At 40.3% G+C, this 26891-nt stretch overlaps 3 protein-coding genes across 5 annotated transcripts in view; 2 read left to right on the top strand and 1 right to left on the bottom strand.

Moving 5' to 3' along the window:
- Positions 1–14579, top strand: part of btbd8 (BTB domain containing 8) — a 34431-nt gene extending 19852 nt beyond the window's left edge. For both annotated transcript variants that reach the window (XM_042483734.1, XM_042483735.1), the window contains 5 exons: positions 2048–2582; positions 5139–5226; positions 7718–7842; positions 7921–9801; positions 13662–14579. In XM_042483734.1, the coding sequence (XP_042339668.1) occupies positions 2048–2582; positions 5139–5226; positions 7718–7842; positions 7921–9801; positions 13662–14164 (3132 nt within the window). In that variant the 3' untranslated portion in view covers positions 14165–14579. The remainder of the gene's footprint in view (positions 1–2047; positions 2583–5138; positions 5227–7717; positions 7843–7920; positions 9802–13661) is intronic.
- Positions 14580–15574: 995 nt separating this feature from the next.
- Positions 15575–17848, top strand: LOC121941284 (protein SPO16 homolog). Of its 2 annotated transcripts, none has more exons than XM_042484044.1 (5): positions 15575–15766; positions 15983–16076; positions 17177–17348; positions 17488–17566; positions 17717–17848. In XM_042484044.1, exons 1-5 carry the CDS (start codon positions 15701–15703, stop codon positions 17822–17824), a joined length of 519 nt encoding a protein of 172 aa, XP_042339978.1. In that variant the 5' UTR covers positions 15575–15700; the 3' UTR covers positions 17825–17848. The 2 variants fall into 2 exon arrangements, with proteins under 2 accessions (XP_042339978.1, XP_042339977.1); XM_042484043.1 differs by having other exon boundaries at positions 15980–16076.
- Positions 17849–18127: 279 nt separating this feature from the next.
- Positions 18128–26621, bottom strand: LOC121941283 (glomulin-like). The gene is made up of 18 exons (XM_042484041.1): positions 26580–26621; positions 25574–25699; positions 24328–24450; positions 24139–24247; positions 22862–23111; positions 22467–22557; positions 22222–22388; positions 22088–22141; positions 21974–22004; positions 21569–21658; positions 21144–21185; positions 20973–21046; positions 20356–20440; positions 20151–20260; positions 19438–19501; positions 19214–19349; positions 19031–19125; positions 18128–18223 (listed from the first exon to the last, which is right to left on the bottom strand). The coding sequence occupies exons 1-18, from the start codon at positions 26619–26621 to the stop codon at positions 18128–18130; spliced, it is 1785 nt and encodes a 594-aa protein (XP_042339975.1).
- Between the last annotated feature and the right edge of the window lie 270 nt (positions 26622–26891).

Genomic DNA, 26891 nt, shown 5'->3' with positions numbered 1-26891 from the left:
GTATAGCTGAGATAAGCCTGGCTGAGGTGATCCAGAGAGGGATTGCCAACATGTTAGGCATGAGTGGTTAAGAGCAGCGCAGCTCCTGCAGATCTCCCGGGAAGTGGTTTGATACAGTCAAAACAAGGACTTTGCCTGTCTTTTGGCTTTTTGTTCAATTTCTCTGAACCTTCAGGACATTTTTCACTGATGAAATTGTTCCACTGACATTAAAAGGCAGTTATAAGTTCCCAGATAGTTTAGTTAATTAGCAGAAGCTCACAAAAAGAAAAAAGAAACCCTGTTATTCTTCATTAACGTCTGCTAAAAAACTTCAAAGAAATGAACTGTTGGACAAATGGAGAAAAAATAGGATTTACAATAGCAGGACTTCGGTTGTGTGAAGCCACATCCACACTAATATGATTTGCTTTTTAAATGATTAACTTTTGCTGCATTGACACATAGAGTCCACACTACTCCAACATTTTGGGGCACCTAAAACTGAGACTTTTGAAAATGCTGCTAAATTCATTTTAGTTTTAAAAACAGTTGCGCGTTGATTGGGGTTGAGTTGAAGCCTGGATGGGCTGAAACTGAGTCTTTTAAAAACAGAGACACAGAAATCTACATTCACTTCCTGATAGGGTCTTATGAGTCATGATGTGTCATGCGAAAAAAATGAAAGCAAAGCTTACACACCATGGACTGTATATAAAGATGGACGACGCGTCTCCACCAAGCCTGGAGGAAGTGCACCAGGCTCTGAAGCAAATCTTACATAGTGGCTATAAGTGTAATTACACCGTGCGGGCGGGTCTCGTGATGCTATGGGGCCCAGAAAGACTTTTTCCCATTGACATACATGGGAAAGAGATGCCTGTAAAAAAATGGATACCTTTTTTTGAGCATCAAAACCCAAGCCAAACGACAGTTTGATAATATTTGGAAAGTCTAAAAGAGCTGCAAGATTAAATCTTTTTGACCGCCATTCAAGCTAGCGGAGTGCTAAATTGAAAGTCAGTCGCTCCTCCAGTAGAAGTTTACCACTTGTGCCCATTCGGCTGCCACAAGTCTCTAGTGTGCAAGCCTTATGGGCCCGATATTGCGGAAGATCAAGGTACTGTCCTCTGCGCAAAAATAAGCCAACGTACAAAAATGCTGCAAAAATAACCTGTATGCAGCCGCTGCCATCTTGTTCTGGTGACGTCATTTGGAGCCAAAGTCTGTGCGGTAGCGATCCTGAGTTCCTGTCTATACACCCGTGTGACCAATAGGGAGCAACTGCATTAATTGTAAGCACACTGACAGGCACACACAGCTGTCACATCCCCTTTTTATAGCATCAAATAACTATCAGGGTGATCATCACAAAGATCAGGGTGATGAGAACCTCCTTCAGTGTCAAAAACCATCTTTTGGAAAAATGTATTTGGTGTTTCCTGAGTTTTTAGTTTTGGCCTATGTCCCTTTAGCTAACATGGAGGGGGTGGGCTTTATGGCCTGTACTGCAGCCAGCCACCAGGGGGCGATCCAGATGTTCTGGCTTCACTTTGGTGGAGATGTTAAGAGTCTATCTTTATATACAGTCTATGCTACATCCGTATTTGTTTTCATCCAGCTTGTGTAATGTTACTCCTTCTCCACCACCCATGGCATCTTCAGGCAATGGATGATGCTCTTTAGGCGAGTTTCAATTAACCCTCATATTGTGCAAATTGAAATTGTGAATATTAAAAATATGAGAATTTCCATCTGAATTTGAATAGATTGTAAAATCACGAGGGGAGTTTTTACTAAAAGCTGTCATCCTCTCAAATGCAGAACCGGAAACAGTAAAGCACAGTTTTAAAATGAAAAACTATTCGTGTGGATGAGGCCTGATTAGTACAGACTGTAGAAATCTCAATAGACTGAGGATTCAGGTGATGTTAGTCAGCATATTTTCTGCTCCAGTTGCTCATGGAAATCTGCACTAATATTATTCAGTTTCATGTGACTGCGCTCTGAATATCTGCTGATGAATCCAGTCTTACAGTGAGTGTGAATAATGTTTTTTTTTCTGCAGTCAAGGGCTGTAAAATGCCCTTCATCTGCACCTGAGAGTCCCCCTGTGCACCGGAGCCAGAGGGCGTCTGAAAACGCAGCTTCCTCCTCCCGTTGTGCTGCATCAGCCATGAAGTCTGATGGACTGGGGACAGCGAACAAATCGGGGGACGCTCACAAAGCAAAGAATGTGAAGAAGCCAGGAGATAGGAACGTGGCAGCAAAAGCAAAGACGGCATCAGCTGCCACACCAGTTGTTAACGGCACCGGAGCTGCAGGGGCCAGGCGTGATGCAGCCAGCGCCAACGGCCCCAGGAGCTCCCACGGAGCCAGAGAGCAAGACAAGAAGCCAAACCCAGGAGCACGGCCGAAAACGTCTCCGCCGAGCTGCACGTCTGCGAGCCAGACAGTAATGAAGGCTCAGAAGAGCTCAACAGGAAAAGCTGACAGCGCTGTTGGCACCGCCCAAGCTCAACCCAGCGCTACATCCACATCGGGCAGCGCCTCGCCAGAAAACGGTGCCAGGAGCCCTCGCAATGACACCCACTCCATCCCAGGTTCACACTCTTTATTGACTTTTTTACATTTCATCATTGTGGCTGACACCGATTACATCGCAGGAAATCACTGTAGCCGAGCTCGAGTGTCTGAATGCTGTCTGAAATATTAAAGGACCTGCAGGCTAATTAGTATGATGAATGCTGTTTCATGGCCAAGAGGGATTTTTGGAAGAGAAGGGCAGTGTCATGTATGAATGTTGATTTATCAGGAAACAAAGCACATGCGGCTGTCCTTGGCAGCTGGCTGGTATCAGTGTACAAACTCTCAGCAGAGCAGCAGAGGTCAAAGCAGACACAGCTGTCACACAGGAGGGGTGTGACTGATCACTTTGAGCCTTTGTGGAGTGGATGGTTTTAGGGAGGAGGGGAATTCCCGACTGATATTGTGCCAAATTTCTGCTGCATGGTGCAACCCGACTGGCTTTTAGTACCAGGTGCTTGTTTTGATTTAGTTTTCCACTGCAGATTGAGCCTCCTCATTGTAGGCAGGATTCTTATGCTGAATTCACACTGGATGTGGAAGTCACACGTATGTCAGTTGTTGCTCGAGCAGTTCAGAGCAGTTTTGAGCCAGAAGCTTAATTTTCTCTGGTTTGAAAGTGATTCTGCTCCTCTGCTCTTTTCTTATCACAAGTAAAGCTCTGTCTCTGTCTTCTGTCTGATTGTGTGTGTGTGTGTGTGTGTGTGTGTGTGTGTGTGCTTGTCTCTTTTACACTCTGTTACTCTGTTTAGACACAACTGACAAACATGTGGAAGAAGTGAGCATGGGATGCATATGTTAAAAACCACAAATGACAGACATTACTCAAAACAAGTTTTGCTTTGATTTTAGCAATAAAAGTAAAAAAAAAGCAAACTGAAAAATTTGAAATTTGAAATGAAAAGGGCTTCAAGTCAGTGTTGCTTTTTTTACAGAGTATTGACAATGATTGATTCTGAAATCATACAACCGTTGCTCAACATTATTTCATGTTAACAAATAATGTTATTCGTTTAAATGACTGGACCATCGGTCTGTTGTAGTGGAGTCCGATGACATCCCCTCCAGCTCTCTGTGATCTTTTCACGTGTACAGTTGTACAGATGAGGCGGGGCAGCTGGTACCACATGCATGGGGTGGATAGTTTTCAGCACGTGGGTAAAGCTGCAGGCTTTCCCTTTGTGTATATGGGCACCGTATCTTTCGTGATATGCAGCAGGACTGCACCACTAACAGCTTTGCAGCGGGTCGCTTTCCTGTCAGACGGGACACAATGAGAAAATGACTCCACTAATGTCGGCTGCTTTTTATTGGGTGTTTGTGGGCTGATGCCATCTTGTGCATCGTGCATCTCGACACATTTGTCCCACTCAGCTGCACGCTTCTGTTCGAGATGCTGAAATAAGTTGGTTAGTTGCAAGAGCATTTAAACAAACTTTGCAGCGGACTGTGGATTGTTCCAGATCTGACGCTGCAAAACCAGTTCAAACATTAACGCTTGCTGTCATGTTATTGTGTGTGTGTGTGTGTGTGTATGTGTGGTGTGTGTTTGTGTAGATCTCTCCACTGTCATTTATTGAACCACAAATTGCATTAATCGATAAAATCGATTTATTGCCCAGCTCTATCTTTATATCGCTGATTTTAGATTATCAGTGTATTTTCTTTAGCTATCCCTGCAGCCTGTGTCCCGGCTGCAGAGCGCGGGGCAGCGGTGTGTCCTGTGTGAACAGGCGTTATCCTAAACCGGTGTGACACTGCTGTGACATGTTTTACGTCACACAAACACAGTGTGTTCTCTTGCTGGATGCTTTCATGGAAACCAAACGGATAATGTCTGTACGTTGTTGACCATGATGTGGGTTTTTTGTAGGCTGCCTTTGTCCTTTTTTGGCTTTATTTAACAAGAGAGAGTGCAAGTGTGAAAGGGGATGACAAAGGGCAAAGGGCCACCAGCCGGAATTGCACCTGTGGGCGCTGCAGCAAGGGCGTTGCCTTTGTACATGGGGCATGAGCTACTGGGCGCTAAAAAATCTGGATTAAGAGAATAAAAAGTTGCAATGCTATTGGCAGCAGTTTGGCTATTTAAAAATGTCGGGTTTGTGCAGGATGTCTTGTCATGCAAGAGCCTATTCTTTCTGACCATTCAGTGGTTTGCACTGTTTTAACTCATATTTTTGTCTCAGCATGCTCTGAACCTTGCCCAAGGTTAAAGTACCAGATACTATCCACAACTTTTGCCAGTGGAAAACCAAAACAGAGTGGCTCCGAGTGAGTGGAGCCGTGCCCGACCATGCAGTGGGTATGCTGCATTAGAAAATATGGCAAAACTGGCTCTCAGCTGCCTATCCTGCCAGTATGAGCGCAGCATGTGTCACTGAATGCCACCCTGAAAGTGGCTTACTATACGTCTGTGATATGAGCTCACACACTAACAGCACATTACACTAACCTGCTATAGTATGTATCTCTTCTACATTGAAGTTTGCTTGGTTTATTCTTATTTAAACTGTCTGCCCTGACAAACATTAATTTACAACAGCTATGCATGCGGTTTATTTTCTGTGTTTTAGGCGCAAAGCCCAAACACCAGGCGAAGGCGGTGAACAAATCCCCACTGACAAAACCTCAGCAGAAAACAGACACAGCAAAGATCAGCAGGTGAGCTTCATCTTAAACGTTCTGGTGCTTATCAGTGTGCTTTGTCATTGTCTCTTGTGTGTTCAGTGAAATGCAAGATGTAATGTTTAAAGGCTCTAAGTGATGTCGACTTCCCGTAAGGTGAATCCAATTTGGTGGTAAAAGCCTTTAAAAAAAATGTAAAAGTTTTTCAAGTTTAAAGTTTTTGGAGATTCTCTATAAGGGTTTAGGTAGAAAGTTGGCAGTGAGCACTTTGGTTTTTAATAATGACCTGTACAAGCCAACATTAATGTAAGAGCATTATACAATTATAGATAAACAAAACTCAGCAAAACCACCCTCTTTAGGTTTTTCTCATTTCTTACACGGATAAACATAATTTTGCCGACCACTTGGACTCTCAGTCCTCCAGTATTATGTTATATGTCAAATGCCCAAATACCACAGGGAAGCGGTCGAGGCTGCATTTAAATGACAACAGAAATGACAAGTTTGGCCTTTAAGGACTTGTGGTTTGGGGGCCTGGAACTTGACTTGGAACTTGCAAAAATGTTTCAGTAACCTAAAGAGAGAAACTGACATTTTTTAGTGTTTGCATGGGGTCACACTGCAGTCAATACAGCTTTGATGAGTGTTTGCATCCTCACTGCATTTTTAACATGACCAGGTTGCAATATGAGCTCAATGCCAATATACTCAACTCCATTAGCTTCAAGCATTCAGGACCTTGGAAACAAAACAAACGCACCTCACAGTGCATGTTCAGGGATGTAAATGTGGGTCAATTAAGCTGAGTGATGCAGCGCAGCATCACCTGCTTGTTTTTTTTAGGCCACATGCAGCTGTCAGAAGGTTAAAAGCAGCTGTGAAGCGTTTTCTGACAAGCCTCTCATCTGTCCTTCAAAGATGTTAAAAATATCCGTTTTTACAAACTGCAGCATCCAAACTCCATCTGTCCTGGGAGCACATCAATATTTAACAGTCTCCCTGGAAAGCAACCATGTAAGCGAGCCAATAAATAGCTGCTAGCCTAACACAACACGTCGTGGCTGAATCTCTGGAAAGCCTGCTTTTGTAAAGAAACAGATGGTACAGTTAACAGATTATCTATACAGTATCAAAATTTAATTTCTATGGATTTGTGTGCTTTAGTCTGCTGCAGTTAGCTGTATAAATGAAAATATTGAACTCCCCTCTAACCTAAATATAGATCGTGAGACCAAAAAGTATTTTTTAAACCAGACCGATCATATCATCAACTATCATCACAATCTAAAGTCAATTCTTTAAAACTTAACTGGATAAATTCACTAAGATGTCCGGTAATAAAAAAAAATCCATCCACCTTTGGCACAGAGCAAATCTCAAACTGTAAAAAATGTGCTCCCTGTTCTCTTGGTCCTGCAGATATATTTTGTTAAAAAAACGGTAAAATATTCATCTCAAGGACACAAGTACCAACTGGCAATACCTTTGATAGTCAGCTCATGTCTCAGAGGCTCCTCCTTGACAAAATGGGAGAAAAAACTTTGCTGCCTCCTGCTGGTGCTAAATATTACTTAACTATTTCACTTTCCCTGAAACTCTCCTCAGAAACATGTTTGAACGATGATGTGAGCCAGACATTATTATAATAATGCTAATAATAATGTTTATTTATAGAGCACTTTTCAAAAACAGTGTTAGGAACTGCTTCACAGGGCAGCAGAACAAAATATACAAGACATAAAATGAACAAGTTTTAACCCTTTAGAACCAACACCCGTGTGTCTTCCTGCGTTCAGATGCCATTCACAAGCGTTTAAACCTCTGAAACCTGAGAGGAGTAAAAGATGAAAAATTAGCTGTGGGGAAACTATATATTATCCTAAAAAGGAAAAAGAATTCCAGAAATATATAATTGGTAAAATAATATACTTAAAATTATGTTATTAAATGTTTATTTTTTTTTTTTGCTTTATTTTTGTCACACATTCTTGGAGTAATTGTCTGTTTGTTTTTGTTTTTTTAATTTTTTTTTTTTTTGCTTTTTTCTGGTCATTTTATTGTAACTTTTTACTAATTTCTTAATTATTTTGGGGCCATTTCTTATCATTGCCTTTCTTCCATGTTACTGAGAGAAATTAAGCCAGTTTGCTCAGGTTTTAAATGGTTTGGGACCAGTCTACATTACAGACTCTGTCGTTTAAATCCTTCACGAGCTCTCAGATCTTTTGCTGCTGAGTTTGTAAATACACACATTTATACACACAAGAAAATAGCACAGCTTTTTGTTAACTGCACTCCAAAATTATGAAATATCCTTCCAAGAAGAGAGGCTTCATCTCTTCCAGGCGTGAACTGTGAAGAGATGAAGCCTTGTAAAATTGTCACTTTGTTCTTAAAAGTTCAGATTGATCATATTTTTTTGAAATATTCCATGTTGTTAAAAACTTACTGGGGATGTTGTGTTTAAAGCATCTGTGGTCACTGTTGTTTTATGGTTTCTCCTGTTTTTTTTCACCAATCACAGTCCTACCAATAAGTCAAGTGTGAGAGAAAGTGTCAAAGCCAAGACTGGTGCTTCAGAGAAAACGTCTACTGGAGGCGCAGCAGCCAGAGCAGAAACCAAGGGACGAGGCACACCAGAGCACCATGGTGAGATGTTCAAAGTCTGCACATGTATGCCACTATCCTGCAGCTGTGCACTAACGTATTGTTCTGTCTTTGGTTTAGTCTCTAAGCACGGACCCTCCATGAAAAAGCCAGCGTCCCCGAGGAAAGAAGACGGCAAGGAGGGGCTGAAATCTTCGGCTCCAGACAAAGCAGCCAGTGAAGTTCCTAAAAAGAAGATCACAAAGCCCGCTCCGGCGACTGGAGCCTCGACTAAATCCAGTGCTAAACCACCAAAAGCCTCCTCGGCCCCCACCAAGCAATCTAGCGCAGTCGCTGCCAAGTCTGGACCAAAGCCCAAAAGTACTACTGAATTATCTACGGAGAAAGCTTCTCCAAAGTCTGGAGGGGCTTCCAAAACCGCAGCTGCCTCCAAGAAATCTGGAAGTAAAGCAAAAGAAGTAGCAAACGGTAAAAATTCAGACTGTAAAACGGCTCCAACTGAGAGCGCTGGTGATAAAGATAGCACAGAGGTAACGCTGCAGCCTGCAGCAGAGCCAGCGAGCCAGGGCGAAGGAGATTCACTCAGCCTTCAGCTAGAATCGAGCCCGAAGGAGAGTCTCCAGACGGCTGAAACACAGACAGAAAACACAAACAGTGCACCAGCAGCCGACAGCGCCCCCCAGGTCAAACCCGCTAATGCAGACACTTGCAAACAGACCGAAGGGACTAAAACAAAACAGTCCCCGAGCGGTGTCATCGCCGCTCACATCAGCGGAGCCCAAGTTCACGAGGTCAGCTCCCCAAATTCCCCGAGAGACACTGAACGCCCTGCAGACACCCCCTGCAGCATGGGAAGCACTGACACTCCCATCGAGGACTCCTGGAGCGGCATCCACCATCAGGTCAGCCCTGAGTCCGAGACCGGCAGCACGCACACCACTTCCTCTGACGACATCAAGCCCCGCTCGGAGGACTACGACGCGGGAGGCTCGCAGGATGACGACTGCTCCAACGACAGAGGGGTGTCCAAGTGCGGCACCATGCGCTGTCACGACTTCCTGGGCCGCAGCAGCAGCGACACGAGCACCCCCGAGGAGTTAAAGATGTACGAGGGCGGCGCTGGGTTGAGGGTGGAGGTGCGGCTGCGTGGACGGGAAGCGGAGACCACCAGTGAGGAGGAGGGAGTAAGACAGCAGCGTCCTCGCTCCTGGTTGCACAGAGACGAGGTCGCTGTGGAGGAGGAGCACTCGGAGGTCGAGGCCACTGTGACTGTAAAAAGCGTCCCCGACCCACAGCTGTTCTCCTCAGAGGAGGAGGACGAGGACGAGGAGGCGACGGAGGATGAGAGGTCAGAAGTTGAGGTGATTCCAGGCCAAGCTCCGCCGCCGACTGAGCCTTCGCCGCACTATCAGGGGATCGTCAACCTTGCGTTCGATGACGAAGGTGTGGACCAGGAGAACGAGCAGCCCGACTATCAGTCAACATCTAACTTCCGTCGCTCAGTGTTGCTCTCTGTCGACGAGTGCGAGGAGTTGGGATCAGAAGAGGGTGGCGCTCAAACTCCGCCTCAACAGCCAGACGACGTTGTGACTCCCTGTGACGTTTTCGAGTCTGACTCCACAGCCCCTCAGTCTAATTGTGCCCCCTCTGGTGACCAGCAGAACCACCTGCCGTGCCATCCCGAAAGTGCAGATGCCAAACACGACGACGAACAGGAAGAAAAATCATCCGTCTTCCTAACGGAGCTCGAGGAGCCCGTGCAGGAGGAGAGCAACCACGTCGATGGAGTGAAGTCCAGCAGCCCTCCTCTGGATGCCGACACCAGAGACCTCCCTCCTCAGGAGCGCCCGTGCCACCTGGATCTGCGGCACACCGAACAATACAACGGAGCGCCGCGCAAAAATCAGCCCTCAGAAAGCAAGAAAGCTGATTTACATCTAGACTTAAATGATCCTCAGCTGACAGGGGACTCTCCTGTACATGCTGCACAATCTCCAGCAGGTAATGTATGATCCTCGGACCCTTCCTAGACCCCCAAAGCCATCTCTTACCCCCAAACTCATCAGTAAAAGGTATAGTTTATCCCTGCAAGATTCATTCTCCTCTGCTCTGATTCCCAGACCTTACCCACATCCAACATGCACCTATCCCTCTTTCACAATAAAAGGATATAGTGCAGCAAATAATTAAAAATTCAAATGAAATCATCATATTTTCATAGCTGAAGCTTCCACTCATTTCAACCCATCGATCGTGTAGCCGTTGTAAATTTGAATTTGCAACATCCATATCCTTTTAAAAGATGGTGATTGGTCTCATCATAACTTAAGTGTACATTTGAAACAACTGAACTACCTTTAGCGAGGGGCGTTTAGGCCGCAGTTTACGCAGAAAAAAGGGGAAAGCAGTGTACATTTCACTAAGACTGATCATAGAATTGTATCTGTCGAAAAGAAATCTGCCTTGTGACAAGGCCTGTGACATAGTTATACCAATGCACTTTTATGTACATAAAAATAAGATTTTTTGATTATTTTTGTCATTTCTTTTTTGCAGTGGAACAGACTTTGGCCTTTTTGGGCCACAGATGATTTGACATAGTGGAAGGTGCTTTAAATATGATTTTAACATCAATACATCATTGCCAAATTAATTGTGGTTTGTCAGTATAATTACTATGAACAGGGACCATTGTTGACATCATTTTATGTCTAATGGTGATGTTTTGACTACATGCTTCTGCAAACCATGGACACGTGACATAAATGTCAATCATGTATGATACGTATAAAAACATACAAATTTGTATCTTTTTATACGTATCATACCGATGTTTCAAAAGTATATGAGCAAACCGTGACACCTAGACCAGACCATTGCCAGATTGCAGACCACTGTTCAAGACCCAACAATTAACAAAACCGGTTGCATTTTTGAGTTCTTGCTGCACTTCAAGCAACTTCGCAGCCTCTGAATGTTTTTCTTTTTCAAGCAACCTGTAGCTTTGTTTCCACAAAAGATGGAGTCAAGAAAAACGGTTGTTTTAACCAGCACATCGCTGTGTTTTGCTGGGATTGTGCCACAGAAAGCAGTTGTTTTTTAATGAGACGTTGCTGTGTTTCCAGTTAGGGCAGTGCCAAAAAAGTGGTTGTCTTTTTACTAAGACATCATGCTTTTCCAGCCAGGATAGTGTCTCAAAAAATGGCTGTTTTTTACCAACACATCGCTACATTTCCTGCCAGGAAAGTGACACAGAAAGCAGTTGTTTTAAATGAGACATTGCTGCGTTTGCAGTGGAAATTTTGCCACTAACAGGGCATTTAATCCAAAATATGATCTTTTTATCACCATAAATCTAACCACACATTAACCACAATGTTGAAATATAAAGAAACAAGTTTCAATATGTCCTATATCTACATAATTTACAAATAAAATGTATCTGTGGTTTGCAGAAATGAACAATGCCAACATTTTTTCAGGTGATTGGGTTTAAATTTCCCATAAACACCAGCACCAGCTAAGAGTGTTGCTTTTCCTTTTGGTTTATTTAAAAGCATAAATACATTAGACTTTTCATTTATTAAACCTTTGCAGTTTTGAAAAAGAAACATTTTGAGGAACAAAAACACAATTTGGACCTTTTGATACCCACTTATGTCCGATTCAGCGCAGCGTCACCGATGCTGCTCGACCTCTCAGCGATGGTCTCTCTGTTTGCAGTAATTGTACAAACAGCTCAAAATAAATTTAGAGAGATTTGTTGATGTTAAAGTGCCATATGTAGCACCTTTTTAAAAATGTGTTCAGGTAAATTAAAATCTAGTGATGATTTCTTTGAAATTTCTGTTGCCTGACATTAAGGTAAAAACACAATGAGGGTACAAACTAGAAGACACTAAACTGCCACTGCTTCTCAGAAAAGTGTGTGATACTGGGGACTTCCCCCCTTGCATCTCCTTGCTGTTTATCTTTATTTCTATTGGAGAATGTACCTGTTCCTGAGTTTTTGTTTGTTTTTAATTTTTGCACTGCACACATGCATGTTATTAAAATTATTTTGTCATCCCCCTCTATTTTTATTATTATTTTTTTCATTATCCATTACCTTTTGTCATACCCAGTAGAGTTATGTCTCGATACATAGACTTCCACTTTTAAAGAGATGTGTGTTTTTTCGTCTATAAGCTTCTGTTCAGTAGGTGTGTGTAGTGTCAGTATCCTCCTCTGTAAAGTGTGTGACGTGTCTCTACAGCAGCTTTCATAGTCCTGCCATGTCTCTCTTTTTTCACTATCATATTCAGAAAAAGAAATCCTGCTGCACCATAACTGAGGGTCTATCCCCATGCAAACATGTATAAAATTATTTTGTTTTCAATACCAAACAGTGATCATCTTCTGCCTTTTTAAAAATTGTTAAAAACAGAAAAAACACGATGAATGTCAATGGTGGTGTGCCATCGTTTTGTGCTTCTAAAGCACTGTTGCTTGCATTTTTTTTAGGTTTCTGTGACAATATTTCAGTCTGTTCATGAGGTCTGCCCGTTCAAAGACCTGCATGTAAATCTCAGAACATATCACTGTTACTTGCAAATGCAAAGCTCACTGGTGCTGGCAATGCATGGCTTACTTTGTTTGAAACGGTGGATAAAGAGATGCATTCAGACTAGCGCTCCTATGTGCGTAATCGCCTTTAAGGCAACTGTTTACCCCAGATATCCATATATGAAGTGATGGTGAATCAAAAACCGATGAATTTGAAATTGGTATTGCAGTTTAACCAGCGTACATGAAGAAAAAATGTTAAGCCTGCACACGTATTTCGTGCTACACAAGTTTAATGAAGTATTTCATGCCCTGAAAGGAATAGGAGGAAGTGAATACTTACCAAATCCTACCGCCCTTTTTTCAATTTTATAAAAACAAGTTCAACATTAATATTTCCCATTTTTGCCCCAATTTTCACCATGCAAACCTTGATATAATCAAACAAGAATTAAGACCAAAAAAAGATATAAATCCCTCAAAAAAAGATATAATTCCCAAAAAAAAGATATATTTCCCAGAAAATTCCCAAACGTTTAGCCTTATTCTAAGAGACAGTGGCACAGTTTTTGTTAAATTTTAAGAGAAATTTTCCTGTTTTCCTTCCAGATAATTTTTCTATTATTAAGTAATATTTAACCCATTTTAGTGCTTTTTTTCCTTGTTTTTAGAGCTTATGTTTTTGTAGTGCACTTTGAAAAGCAACCTGCCTATCATGTATCGTATTGCCCGTTTCCCTCTCTCTTTTTACCAGCTCATATGGCTTTAATATATTGTTTTTAAAAAAGTTTAAAATCATTAAATGTTCTAGATGTTTTCAATTTCCCACTCCATAAATTAACTGCTTTGACTGAAAAACAATGATATTTTGCATTTATTGTTTCTTTAACAACTAATTCCTCTCAAATTATGTAAACTTTCTTTCAGAAAGTTTTTTTTTTTAGCGCTGAACAGGGTTTGAACCAGATCTTTGAATTTCAGTGCTTCACTAAACTTGTGTGACATGGAATAAGGTGTGCAGGCGTTACTTTTTTCCTCATATACGCCTTGCACCTACATGATGTGTGTATAACTTAGCACTCTCAAAATGCAGTTTACCCAGCCATCATGAGACCATCAGAGTCTCTGGTTTCGTGCTGTGCTGTCCTCACCTGACTTCACTGTGGAGCATCTCCTGAAGGACACAGTTGCATTAAAGGAAACATTCAGTGTTTCATTGTAGAAGGCAGCGACTAGTCTCTGAGATGAAAAAAAAAAGAAACTGTGTGGAGGAGTGAATCATTTTGTCATTTTGCAGTATTGTCAATTGTTTTTAGGGGACAATGGTTGTGACAGATTGGATCAAACCTGCAAACATGACCGCCGGCCGTCCAAAGCCCTCTCTCCTATTTACGAGATGGACGTGGGAGAAGCCTTCGAGCACTGCTCGGACAGGGACAGGAATGTTAAACTGCAGGCGGAGGAAGAAAAGCAAAAAGGGGACAATGATGACAAAAGCAATGAGTTTGCGGAGCGGGACTGGAGCCTGCTCAGGCAGCTCCTCTCAGACCACGAGTCCAATCTGGGCGTCATAAACCCCGTGCCCGAGGAGCTCAACCTGGCCCAGTACCTTATCAAGCAGACGCTGTCGCTGTCTCGCGACTGCCTGGACTCGCAGGCCTTCCTGTCCCCGGAGAAGGAGACCTTCAAACGCTGGGCGGAGCTCATCTCGCCCATGGAGGACTCCTCCACCAGCATCACAGTAACCAGCTTCTCCCCAGAGGACGCTGCGTCTCCGCAGGGGGAGTGGACCATCGTGGAACTGGAGACACATCACTGAGTGCACAGAGGAGAGCCTGCGGGACAGTTGACACCTTCTCTGGGAACTTTGGCCATCTTCACATCAACTTCTGTCTTAATTTATTAAAAGTTAATATCACATTCTGTCCTGATGTCTTTTCTGGACTCTGCAGAACTCTGGACTTTGCAGCAGCTTGTTTGCATTCCTCATTACGCCCTCAGTGGACGGTTTCTTGGCACAAACGGGCTGTTATGCATGCTGATATTTTTCTATGTCTGACTGTTTCATTGATGTTGCTTCGACGCTCTAGAAAAGAATAGAGTAAGAAAAGAAATCTTTCTCATGGCAGTCTTCTGGTTATATGGTGGACTGAAGTTTCTTAAAGACAAAACAATATCAGCCAACTGGCTTGCATTTAGTGTCATACTGAAAATAAAGGTTTGTGTTTCTTGAACAAATGAAATGTGGTCCTCACTCTCGAGTCACAGAGGATCTACTTTTGGGCTGGGCAACAAAGACATATCCTACACTGATTTATGCTCAGTTTTTTACTGTAATTTTACCTGTCTGCACAGGTGTAATTAATGACATTGACATTTTCTCACTGGCTTGCTGAGACACGTGAAATGTTAATTACTCAACACGTTGTAGTTTTTGCCATGAAGAGTTTATACAGGAACAAGTGGACAAATATTTGATCATAAAGAAATCACAAACAGCTGCTGTTAATTAGCTCAACTAGTAAAGGCATATCTGTGTCCACGGCAAAGTTATTATACCATTATCTAAACTACAACTACATGTAAAAAAACAACATTTTAGTTAAATCAAGCTACAAATACTTTTCCTTTGCCTCCCTGAATGACTGCACGAGCCTTCCTCCACATTATTTCACAGTTTCTGGCTGTGAAAATGGTGTAGTTTTTTAGTTATTTTTTAAAAAAACGAAAACATGCTTTTCAAAACCTCTGGTGGGTTTCGGGGCTCTATCATGTTTTAAATAAATAAAAACTATGACCATTAAAAGTTGAATGTTCCTCTGCTACGCCTAAAAAATAAAACACCCATTACTCCTCAGCGCTTGAAAGATATTGTAAGTGTCACCCGATTCCTTCTGATAAATAACAAATATGTAAAAAAACAAACATGTAACCAAATATTTTAGAAATGCTGAAAATGAAACTAAAATGAGCAAACTCTCTCTGGCAACTTACACTGAATTAATAAAAAGATAAAAAAAAAAAAAACTAAAGAAGACGATTAATCGAATGAATTTTTTTTTGCAAAGAAAAAAAAACAAACAACAAAACGTTGATTTTAGAGTTTTTTTTTGTTTTTTTTTTAATTTTTAATTTTTAGCCACTAAAAACACTGAAGAGTCAATAAAGTGTTAAATTAAACCACAGCGGCCTCTCGTGGGTTTCTGATGACGTCACAAACTGACGCTCGTGCTGCGTTCAAAGTACAAAGGCGGCTCGCAGCGCGAGGACGTTAGCCTAACGAGCCCAAACCGTCGTTTCGGTGTGACGGTGCCGTTTTCAGACCGTTAATTTGCCTTTTAGCGAGCAGGAGGTAATGGAAACACACAAAGAAGCGGCTCCTCAGTGGAAAACAACCATTATCGTCAGCACATCACTCCAGGTAAGAGCAAACTTTTAAACATTTTGCGTTTAATAACGTGAAAAATGTTTGCTAGCTATCTGTCGTTAGCTAGCTTAACATAAAAGCTAACACGAAAACCCAAAATGTGGCTAAAGGTGAAAACGGCTGCTGAAATATCACTTATTTATCCTGTTTCCAAACTTTAGTCTCATTTGGAAGCTATTTTAATTAAATTATCTTTATTTGTTTTAGCAGAACCACAACACAAACAGGATGCTCAGCGCGCAGCAGCACCGGATCCGGTTTTCAGACAGCGTCGAGACCGGAACCTTCATTTTCCCCCTGTCAGGTAAACCACCTGCTGTATTTATGATGACAGGTAACCCAAACGCAGACTATGAGACAATGGACACCGGGGTCTGTTTTTGATCAACTTGTTTGCTTCTAGTTTTATTTCTCATTATGGTCATTTTGTTTCTCTTAGTGGTTATTTTATGTCTCTTTGTGGTTGTTTTATGTGTCTTTGTGGTTGTTTTATGTCTCTTTGTGGTTGTTTAAGTGAGTTATTTTGTGTGTCTTTTGGAGGTGTTTTACATCTGTTTGCAGTTTTTTTTATTAGTGTGATAGATTTGCTTTCCTCCATAGTTATTTTAATGTCTCTTGGTGGTCATTTTATGTCTGTTTGTGGTTATTTCATGTCTCTGTAATTTGTTTTATGTATCTCTGTGGTTATTTTATGTCTCTTTGTGGTTGTTTTATACCTCTTTGTGTCTTTGTCTTTGTTATTTTGTGTACCTTTTTGTAGTTGTTTGCATCTCTTTGCAGTTGTTTTTCCTTTTTATTAGTGTGATAGATTTGCCAGCCTTTGTAATCATAATGTCTCTTGGTGGTCATTTTGTGTCTCCTTATGGGTGTGTCCACAAGTTGTTTTGTCACTGTTTTTGATAACTTTGTGTCCCTTCCTTCTTGTTTCTTTTCTAATTATGGTTGTTTTATGTCTCTTTATGGTTTTTTTTTAGTGAATTATTTTGTGTGCTTTTTGTAGTTGTTTTGCATCTGTTTGCAGTGTTTTTTAAATTAGTGTGATAGATTTGCTTTCCTTCATAATTATTTTGTCTGTGGTTATTTTATGTCTCTGATTGTTTTATGTCTCTTTGTGGTTATTTTCTATTTCTTTGTGGTTGTTTTATGTCTCTTTGGTTGTTTTAGCAAGTCTCTGTTATTTGTGTATCTTTTGTAGTCTTATTTATTTCTTTGCAGTTGTTTTTTTAGTACAATAGTACGATAGATTTGCATCCCCCCTAGCTAAACAACATTATCTTTGTACAAAAACAGTTGTACTTTGATAGACTGCTCGAGGATCCTTAACTTGAAAACACAAACCACAAATATACCTTAAAGTCTGTCATGAAAAAATCTGTTATCAACATTTATAATTTACTTGCCCAGGAACTGCATTTCTGTTGGTTGACCCTCAAGACCTCCTGGAGAATTTTGATGAACCTGGACTCATTGAGAGGATAAAGACTTTTGTGCAAGTGCACCGGAACAGCTTCCTCCTTCTGTATGCCCCCTTTAATGGGAAAAGGGAATTGGAAATCTTGTCGCTGATTCAGCGCAGGTAGATGAGTGGCTCTGTTATGTCTTTACGAATTCAGTCACCTCCCCAAGTTCTTATCTTTATTTAGCTTGACCAGCATGCATGTTTCATAGGCATTGTGATTCCTAGATTTCTGATAGTTGTCTTTTTTCTCTTTTAGATTCTTTGGCAGCAATCTCAGGATCCTGCCGGTGCGAAACAATGCAGAGATGGTCAAAGGAATGTTGACAATTGCCAAGGTAAAGACTGAGGCAGCATTGTGTTATTCTGGATAATGAATTAGAATCAGAATCAGAAATATTTTAGTGATTCCCAAGGGGAAATTGCCTAAGACATGCTGTTTTACTCTTGTAACACTTTGAAATAAGCCACAGCTCATTTATCTGCAGGCCACCAGTAAGCCACACGTGGACAGCATCCGCGACCGGATGTCTCTGGCTCGAGGTCACATCGTTGAAAGCAGTCCTGTGTGGGAGATGCTGAGAGACACTCTCTAAAGCTAAGCATATGATCCAGCACGTTTTCACACACTGAACACTTTTGTTGTTTTATTTAACACTAACCAGTACAAGCTTTATTGGTGAATATACAAAAGCAAATTTAAAAGATGTTTTTCAGTATATTAGCACTTTTTTTTCTACTTTTTAAATATTTCTTACAATAACTTTGGCATAGAAAAATAATTTTATTCAATGCATGTTTTTGTTATCAATCATATTGCAAGTAAATTAGAGTAAATAAAAGCAGTAAATTAAAGCAGTGTTTATGAAAATAACAACGATCTGAAGTGAGGATCTCGATTAGTTTAGGATCTTCTGCTTTTCCTCTGCGATCTCTTCAATACGGACGATAAGACTCTCCATCAGGTCAAAAGTCACCAAAGCGCTCTGCAACACCTGCCACACGTGACAATAATCAGCTTGCAACTCCTCAAAAGGTCAAAATCAAAGTGATAATATGCACACTCTTATCCCTCTGTGCACAAAGTGCCCTTTTCAAAATCAAGCTTTAAAAAATATTATACATTAATATTATTTTCTACTTTCATTGAGTAAATCTTGACCAACATCAGTCCTAATCATAAATATCAAATATTCATTCATTTTCAGAATTTTAAGCCTTTAAATGCCAGGGTTATGTCATGGTGCCACTGTTTTTAGATTTAAAAAAAAATATATAGATATTCTGATACATAACATACAAAGTAGATTTTTTCCTTTTTTCTTATCTCAGTCTGGGATGCGTCAGTGATTTGCAGCAACATTGACTGTGACAGGTCACCTAGTGAAAATAGCATGTATTTTCTCCATATGCCAAATATGGTAAAAAAAAAATGCTATCAGATGGAAAAAAGTCAAAATTACAAATATCAAGTCAAAAGCCCAGAATGACACCCAGAAATGATACAATGCATGTTTTTATATTTTATGGCCGTGGGATCAAAAACTGCAGTTTGAATGGGTTTCAATGGAACATTTTATGTTCTTAACAGCAAGAATGTAACAATTTTGTTCACACAATGTATTTTAGACTTATTGTAGGAGCTGAGCTTGAAATCCCAAAATTAAACATAAAAAGACAGTCTTGCCAAAATGTATGCCATATGCACAAACACAGCCAAAGGAATCAAAAAATGAAGAGTGAAAAGCGTGTAAATGCAACAAACAGTCCCTGAGGGTTAATAGGAAAGAAAGTTTCTGTACCTGATGTTGGACCTCTGGGGACATATTAGACACTTTCTCATGTTTCACTTTAATGCTTTGAACTAGTCTGGTGGATCTGGCAGCATCTCGGGCTTCTGGGGAGGAAAATTGAGATAGTCCCACCACTTGCACAAAGGTTATTTCAATGTCATTTTGTTCCACAGATTAGCAGCTAATGCCTACCTTTTGCTTTTAGCTTTTGATCCTCCCGCAGTGCCTTCAGTTCAGCCGAATAATATCCTCTTGATATGCTGATACACACGCGCAGCATTTTTAGGTATTCATCTTTGATCCTGCACAGCTCTTCCCACACATCTGTCTGAAGGCAGGAGGAGCAGATCAGCGCTGTGCATTAACCAGGCTGGCTGGCAGAGGAGCAGTGAGAGTGTTGAATTAGACTGACTTACATTGCTCCTCAGTTCTTTGTCTCTGATGAAGAGGTAGCGTAGCAGATTCAGACACTCCATTATCCTGGATAAACAGAGACAGGGCATTGCTTATTGGCTCAGTTTGGATAAAGTGTCCCGGTTCTCACAGTTACACACGTTTTGTCTTAAAGTTGAATTCATGGTGGCTGACAGCTTTTTTTTTCTTCTTTTGTTGCTCATTGCCTTTTTCCTCTGTCTTTGAAAGAAATTAAGCCAATTGTTGCAGGTTTCAAAGGGTTAATATCAGCGCTCTAACCTATGTCACTGCTTTTTACTAATGTCTGAGTGACCGTTTACATTTGGAAAAACCCGGAAAAGTCGGTCTTTAATTAGAGCTTTAGCTGATTGTGACGTAGATTTTTACATCTAAATCTACAGTAATGTAGCTCCATAGTACATGAAATGCAGCCTAAATTTTTGTTGTCTTCCATAACCGAAACATACAGGAGATGCATATCTACAGCGCACATTTACTTGGTTTGTGATTTGACCAAAAATAAAGGCCCCTACATGCAAGATTTGAAAAACTTAGGACTTTGTTGTTCCACACTTTGAAACTCAGATCGCCAAAAGCCGTATCAGTCTTTGGAAAACAGTAAATGTAATCTATGTTATCTGTAGTTAATGTAAAATGCTGAGTGTAGACTTAAAAGTAACACATAAACAGGCCTGTTTGTCTGTTTTTTTCTTACCTGTCCATACTGTTCAGCAGATCTGTCTCAGCACCTTGTGGCAAACAAAAAACCAGTCCCAACAATGAGAGGAACTCCTCCCCCAGGAACCATTTATTGGCATTACCTGGCTGAAAGAGAGTAAAAAAACACCTTCAAATAAAATCATCAAATACAGAAGCAGGATCTTATCAGTGCATGAAAACAGCTTTTTTTTTAATCTCACCTCCATAGAAATTTCAGCTTGCCTCCTGATGCTCTTTACGATGTGACTCTCTACTCCTGCATGGTTGCTGGTTTTTAACATGCACCTGCAGCAGAAAACATGACTTTTGTTAACAGACGTCTGATCAGTAAGATGTAGCTGCAGAGAAAGAGTACAGCAAAGAAAAGAAGAATAAAAATCAAAAATATAGGAATCATTAAATCCTTTTCAAATGAAATGATGCAAACGTGTGTAACAGTGTAGCAGACCAAGCGCATATTATTGATTTAAAAGTAGAAAATCATGTAGATCATAGATCAAGTCTCCAATCATATAGAGCTGAGCTGCAAATTTCAAGATTAAACACAAACACACGATCTTGCCAAAATTTATGGCATATGTATGAAGATAGCCAAAATGATCCAAAAATGAAGAATGAAAAGAGCATAAAATGCACCAAACAGTCCCTAAGGGTTAAACTAGGAAAAATGTATTCAAAATATGATATAAAAATGTGAAATGTAAATATTTTATATGAATTGCATCCCATGAATATATAATAGATCCTGATGACATTTGTTAGTGAAATCTGCGTGCTATCATCGGCACACATGAATGTTTGGTATTTTCAGTCTTACCTGAAGAACTTGTGCTTTGCTTCAGCATCTAATTTATTGATGAAGAGCTGGAAAACTTGAAGTCCAGATTCTCTCTGGGGAAGCAGTGATCGCAAAAAAAGGAAAATTCAACAAATTTGTGTGTTTCACAGAATGCATTTCTCTCATGATGCATAACTCTATCTTACTCACCAAATGCTTCATTGGGCAGTCAGTAAGAAGTAGCCGCAGGTTCTTTGAGATTCACCACAACACAGGTCAAAGATTAGTGAATAAAGTTTATTTAAATCAGCTAGATGTGTAGGTCAGCATGATCAACAGGGCTTTGATTGGAATAATTGTAATCGCAGTGGTAGTATTACCAACAGAGCATGTTGTTTTTGTTTGTGGTTTGCTGTTTTAAATGTGCATGCCTTATCCTACATCTGGTTTTAAATACAGTCACCAGTTTAAGTCAGAAGTCTCATCGCCCTTAAAAAGTAATTGCTCATTAAATCTGTTATCCTGATGAACTCCCTAACAGAGTCCTGCAGGTAAACTGCTCATGTTTTGATATACGACTTCTCGCTACAGCTTTTCAGACTGTAATTCGGAGGCTGGTGGCGTTTTTGTCTCACCTGTGGTACATTATAGAAGCTCCTCAGTTCCTGTAGAGTCACTGGAAGGCTGCTGTCCTGCACGTTCTCCAGGCTTTTTTCATACAGTGCCTAAGAAAAAATGCATAATTAACCCTCTAAAACCTGATCCAATAGGCTTCATTTCTGCAAAAACATTGGAGGGTGACGAGCCGCTTAACAAGAAATGATCCAAACATTAGCAAGAAATTAGTAAAAACATACAAGAAAATGAACAATAATAATAATATTAATAAAAACAATGATGATAATAAAAGTAAAAATAAAAAAGAATTATATATAATCATCCATCTAAGCTAATTTTTAGAACATTTCCTTTTCGGCTTTCACTAATTTTATTTGTGTTGTCTTATCACAGACTTTGTCTGCACATTGATGTGACCTTACCAGTCCTTTGAGCAAGTGCGATTCCTTCTTGCTGTCAAAGAAACAAGATTACATTATGAGAACAATCATTTTTAAGGAGGATTACATTTTGTTCATATTGCACTGACAGCATACCTACTGAGCAGTTGATTGATGTACTCCATGTTGCACTGAAGAACAAATTCGGGACTGAGACAGCAGAAAACAGTATAAATAGTTTGTCGGTGCATCAGCAGTCTGTCCACATTTACAGCTTTTCAGTATTTCACCTGAACACTGCCGGAAAGCTGTCGATGTTGATGAGCTGGACAAACAGCAGATAAGCCAGACAAGCTTTTGACTCCACCGACTGACTGTCGTCTGTGTGGGTGCTTTTCTTCAGAGGGCTGAAGAACAGGAGCTCTGACAGGGACTCGTGGATTGCAGGTAGCGTGATCTGTAGAGACCAAGTCACATTTAACCATCCTTTATTCCACTGCTTTCCCATTGATAGAAAAGAAAAACCCGCTTTTACCATTATCTCTGTTGCAAAAAGCCACAGTGCCGATTTTCTGTTTCGGTTCAGTTCAGCCTCGAGCAACGGCTCCCTCAAACTCCTCATGCAGCTGCAAATAGTCATAACCAAACCTCTTACAACTGTTTTTGTTATTATTGTTTTACGCTAACATTATTATTTTAACCTAATATGAAATATGAATATTATAAGTGGTAGATTATTTTTTTAGTATAGCTTAAAGAAAAACTAAAAAAAACATGAAACTAAAACAGGTTAAAATTAACAAAAATTGACACATTTAATCAAATGGTTTAAAAAAAAAAAAAGAATAGAAGAAAAAAAAGGTAAAAATCTAAAATAATAATTAAATAAAATCCTGTTACCCTGCCTTTAACCCAGAGACAAAAACCTACAATTTGAGCAGCTCTGTCCTTAGCTCCTCATCCTCAGTGGACACAGGATAGTTTCCATTTCTGCTCTTCACCTCCTCGATGAATGGTTTTGTAAACACAGACAAGGCGCTGTAGCAGCGACACACACCGAGCTCATCAGCCTCCTCCTGCTGATGCGTGTAGGGCACAGGCAGCCGGGACAACTGCTTCTGCAGGGCTGTCAGAGCCAAACCCACTCCGACTGCCTTTCTGTCATCCAGCTGCAGCAGCACTTTGAGACACAAGGTTGTAGTTAGCAGAGCTGCACAGCAGGGGGAGACAAACATCAACTTTTTTAACCGTCTGTATTTGCTTGTTCACGAGTAGACCATGAATACATCTACAAGGACGAAGGCCTTTTGATCAGGAAACCCTCTCCCTTGAATTACAATGTCTATTGTTTGTTGAAAGGTGTTGATTCAAATAATGAGCATTTTGGAGGGTGAGGTTTGTGCTGCTTTCGAATAAAATTGCAGTATATCGACAGGTGTTTCTATTATTTTGTCCTCCCCTTAAGACTATGTAGCACAGAAGCTGACAAAAAAATAGACTAGATGAAAAAATTAATGTCATTAAATGTACCCAAAAAAGCTGAAAAGTTGACCCAATAATACATTTTAGATAACAACACCCTCATTTTCATATGAGGAAGAAATGCATAAAGACACATAAAGAAAATAATACAGAAATAAATAGGCAGGAAAATGCAAATAATAAATAATAAATAAAAAAAATTAATCAAAAAAAATTGGAAGGTACTTAAATAGGGGAATTTTATAACTAAATATAGAAGCTCATTAAAACAGAAATATCAGTTTATATCATATTTATCAATGCCTACACTTATTTTTAATATTTTTGGTCTGCTTAAATGCATATCAAATTATTTATCAAGTCATTTATTTATATTTGTTTGTGGCAGCTTTTGTCCTATATAGTTAACAATTAATATTAAGGATTAAATCATTTTTGTAAAAGGAATAATATTGTTAAGGGTTAAAACACTTGAATCATGCATCATAAGAATTGCTTGGCAGTCTTCAGGAATTACAAGTGTGATGGTTTTTGCATGAATGTCTTTCACGTATCTTGAAGATTATGAGTAAATGTAATATTGACCTCGTATGACCTTCACCAAGTATTGTCATAACGTACTACAAAACATTATAAGGACTTTAGGAGTTACAGGTTCCATAGAAAGTGTTACTGTGGTGCTTTATTCCTCTGCAGGTTGAGGATGTGAGGTAGAGTTGTGTTACCTGTTTGCACATGTGGAGCAACGGCTAAGATGGTCTCAGAAATGGCTCCTGGATCGATGTCTTCGATTAGCTGGAGCAGGCTATGCAGGAGTTCATTCAGGTTGCAAGTCTAGACAAACAGATCAGAAATTAATTCTAATGTAAAGAGAGCATCGTGTCTCATTGTATCGATGAATCGTTTGTACGTACCCTGGTCAGATGTGTGATGGCAGCCTGGCAGTGATCGAGACTCTCTCTCTCTCTCTTCTCTTTTTTAACCACTTCATTTACAAGAGGTGCAATGAGAACACAGCCCATAGACTTCACAACCCCCTAAACAAAAAAGGATATTGATATCCCAATAATTTACAAAAACTTGCCAGTGAAGAATTATGCATAAATTGGTAGGAGGGAAAATGAAATTAAAAGATAAAAATAAATTTAAAACAAAGTAAATGCTCATTCATCATACATTTATCACTGGAAACTTAATTACTCATAATTATTTGATTGTATACTTGTAGACAATTTCACTGGAACTGGTGTGCACTAACTTAAAATCTCTAACACCCTTAACTCCCAAAAGACATCCTAAAATGATCGAAATTTCCTAAAATCCTAGAAATGTCTTAAAATCCTAGAAATATCCTAAAATTCGAAAACAAACCCATCCTAAAATCCAAGACAAGTCCTAAAATACTACAAATGTCCTAAAATCTATAAAATATCCTTGTATCACAAAAAATGCCCTGATATCTTAGAAATGTCCTAAAATCTTTAAAAAAAAATCTAGAATGTCTAGAAAATTCTGAAAAAATGTCCTAAGATCCAAGAATAATCATTAAATCCTAGAAACGTATACAGGGCTGCTGCGACTGGCCCCTGGCCTCCTGTCATTTTGCAAAAGTGGCCCCCAGGCAAAGCAGGTTGAGTATCACTGCTGTTAATGCTCCAGCTGTAAAACGTATCTCCTTCATGTCCAAGGTTTGTTCTCTTTTCCCTAACTCAAAGTCAAGGATTTTTTATTTGATAATCGATCATTTGAGCCCCTTGAGATTGCTTCGGCCGCAGACAGAGGAAGGATGCATGCTTCTGAAAGTACGTTGCACAGAACAGCGTAGAGAGAAGGGACAACCAAGGGCACTTAGAGGAGTGCAGTAATGAAGAGGGTTATCAGTGGAGCGAGAAATCTGACTGACTATCTGCTTGTTTCCTCCTCACACCTCCAGGTCAGGAGGCCAGCCGGCGCAGAGCGGTGGCTGCGTGTTAATGTTAAGCGTAGTGTGGTAGCGAGGAAGTGTCTGCTGCTGTTGTTGCTCAGGAGGCTGCAGTGTGTTTGTGCCGTTTGACAGATTAACACGGTCACTTCATGTGTGTACGGTGTGAGTACTGTGAGTGAGGATCGAGGAAAGAGCAGACCTGTCTGTCAGGTGTGTTTCTGGCGGAGCAGAAATACCTGGTTTTTCTCATTCTGAAGAAATTTCAGTAGTTGTGCACTGTCGCCCTGAGTGAGACAGGTGGATCCCAAATTCTTGAACTGCTGGTAGTCCTCTGGATTCAAATCGTCTTCTGGAGTATTTCGCTAAATGTCAGATGGAGGCAGGAAACGCTAGTTATCACTTGATATTTTTTTTTTAGATTATTCATTTTTGCCTTTATTAGATAGGACAGAAGATTGCTAGCGTGAAAGGGGGAGAGAGAGAGGGGATGACATCAAGCAAAGGGTCGCAAGCTGGAATCGAACCTGCGGCTGCTGCGACAAGGACACTGCCTTCGTATATGGGGTGCCTGCTTTATCCACTGAGCCACCCGACCCTTCATCACTTGATATTTAAGCAGATTTTCATTCTTGGCATAAACCATATAAAACAAATATTTAATTCTGGTATAAAATAGCTTTTTGGGGCAAAAAATGTCCATGATAATCTCTCAGTCTAATATAATTAAAGTGGTCTGTGAGAAAACTTATGCATGTCAGCTTGGCTTCTGACTCAGGCTTGTTGTGGTTGAAATATTGCGCCAAATATTGCCATAAAGGCAGTGATATAGAGAATTATTGTGCCTTAAAACCCCTTATTGCACATTTGAAAAAAAATAAATAAATAAATTATGGAATTTAATTGGAAATTTGTGTATTAAGTCTAAGTGCCAGTCTCTTGACTCAGAGTGTCAGACACTGAGGGGGAGAGGGGGGAGCTGTAGGAGGAGGGCTATATTTACAAATTATAGCAATATTTTGTATTTCCTTTTCTAGAAAACTGCCTACACCAGCTGTAACTAAAGAATCTCTTTCCTGTCACCTTTTTTATTTTGATAGGTAATCCAGTTCATGTTGACTTTTGACGCCAGCAACACATTTATCAAAGTCGGTGGCTGATTTCATAAAAGTGTTAAAAGTCCCCCACAGTTTCATTATGACAGGAGATAAATTGTACGACAGTAATAGACTATTGTTGACTCACCCATCTGTGGATTAGGTCATTCACCTCATCTTCGTTCATCATAAGCATCCCCTCAGCCCTCGTAGGCAATCCCATTATCAATATGTCTTTATTCTCAGCGCTACCTAACAGGCGCTGCGGCAGCTGTAAGAACCAGTGTCAGCACCGGTATCAAAATGACCAAAAATGTAGCTCTCTCTCGCTCTCTGGGGACAGGGAGAGAGATTCAGTCTGTAAGGAACCCCAACATAAACCTCTTATCTCCCTTTGTGCTTGACATGTAATAGGATTAAACCAGAGCGCTTCTGCGTGGTCACAGAAAAACGTGGAAGA

The sequence above is a fragment of the Plectropomus leopardus genome, chromosome 3, assembly GCF_008729295.1.
Source record: "Plectropomus leopardus isolate mb chromosome 3, YSFRI_Pleo_2.0, whole genome shotgun sequence".
Classification (NCBI taxonomy): domain Eukaryota; kingdom Metazoa; phylum Chordata; class Actinopteri; order Perciformes; family Serranidae; genus Plectropomus; species Plectropomus leopardus.
This window is presented reverse-complemented; position numbering and strand designations above follow the sequence as displayed.

What these genes read in the sequence shown, in the direction of transcription:
- LOC121941284 (XM_042484043.1), top strand. Translation starts at nt 15,701, where the DNA reads ATGGAAACACACAAAGAAGCGGCTCCTCAGTGGAAAACAACCATTATC. An exon ending in TCGTCAGCACATCACTCCAG is followed by an intron (nt 15,767 to 15,979) that starts GTAAGAGCAAAC and finishes TATTTGTTTTAG; the next exon opens with CAGAACCACAACACAAACAG. An exon ending in TTGTCGCTGATTCAGCGCAG is followed by an intron (nt 17,349 to 17,487) that starts GTAGATGAGTGG and finishes TTTCTCTTTTAG; the next exon opens with ATTCTTTGGCAGCAATCTCA.
- LOC121941283 (XM_042484041.1), bottom strand. Translation starts at nt 26,621, where the DNA reads ATGATGAACGAAGATGAGGTGAATGACCTAATCCACAGATGG. An exon ending in ACTGCCCAATGAAGCATTTG is followed by an intron (nt 21,047 to 21,143) that starts GTGAGTAAGATA and finishes CTGCTTCCCCAG; the next exon opens with AGAGAATCTGGACTTCAAGT. An exon ending in CCCCAGAGGTCCAACATCAG is followed by an intron (nt 18,224 to 19,030) that starts GTACAGAAACTT and finishes CACGTGTGGCAG; the next exon opens with GTGTTGCAGAGCGCTTTGGT.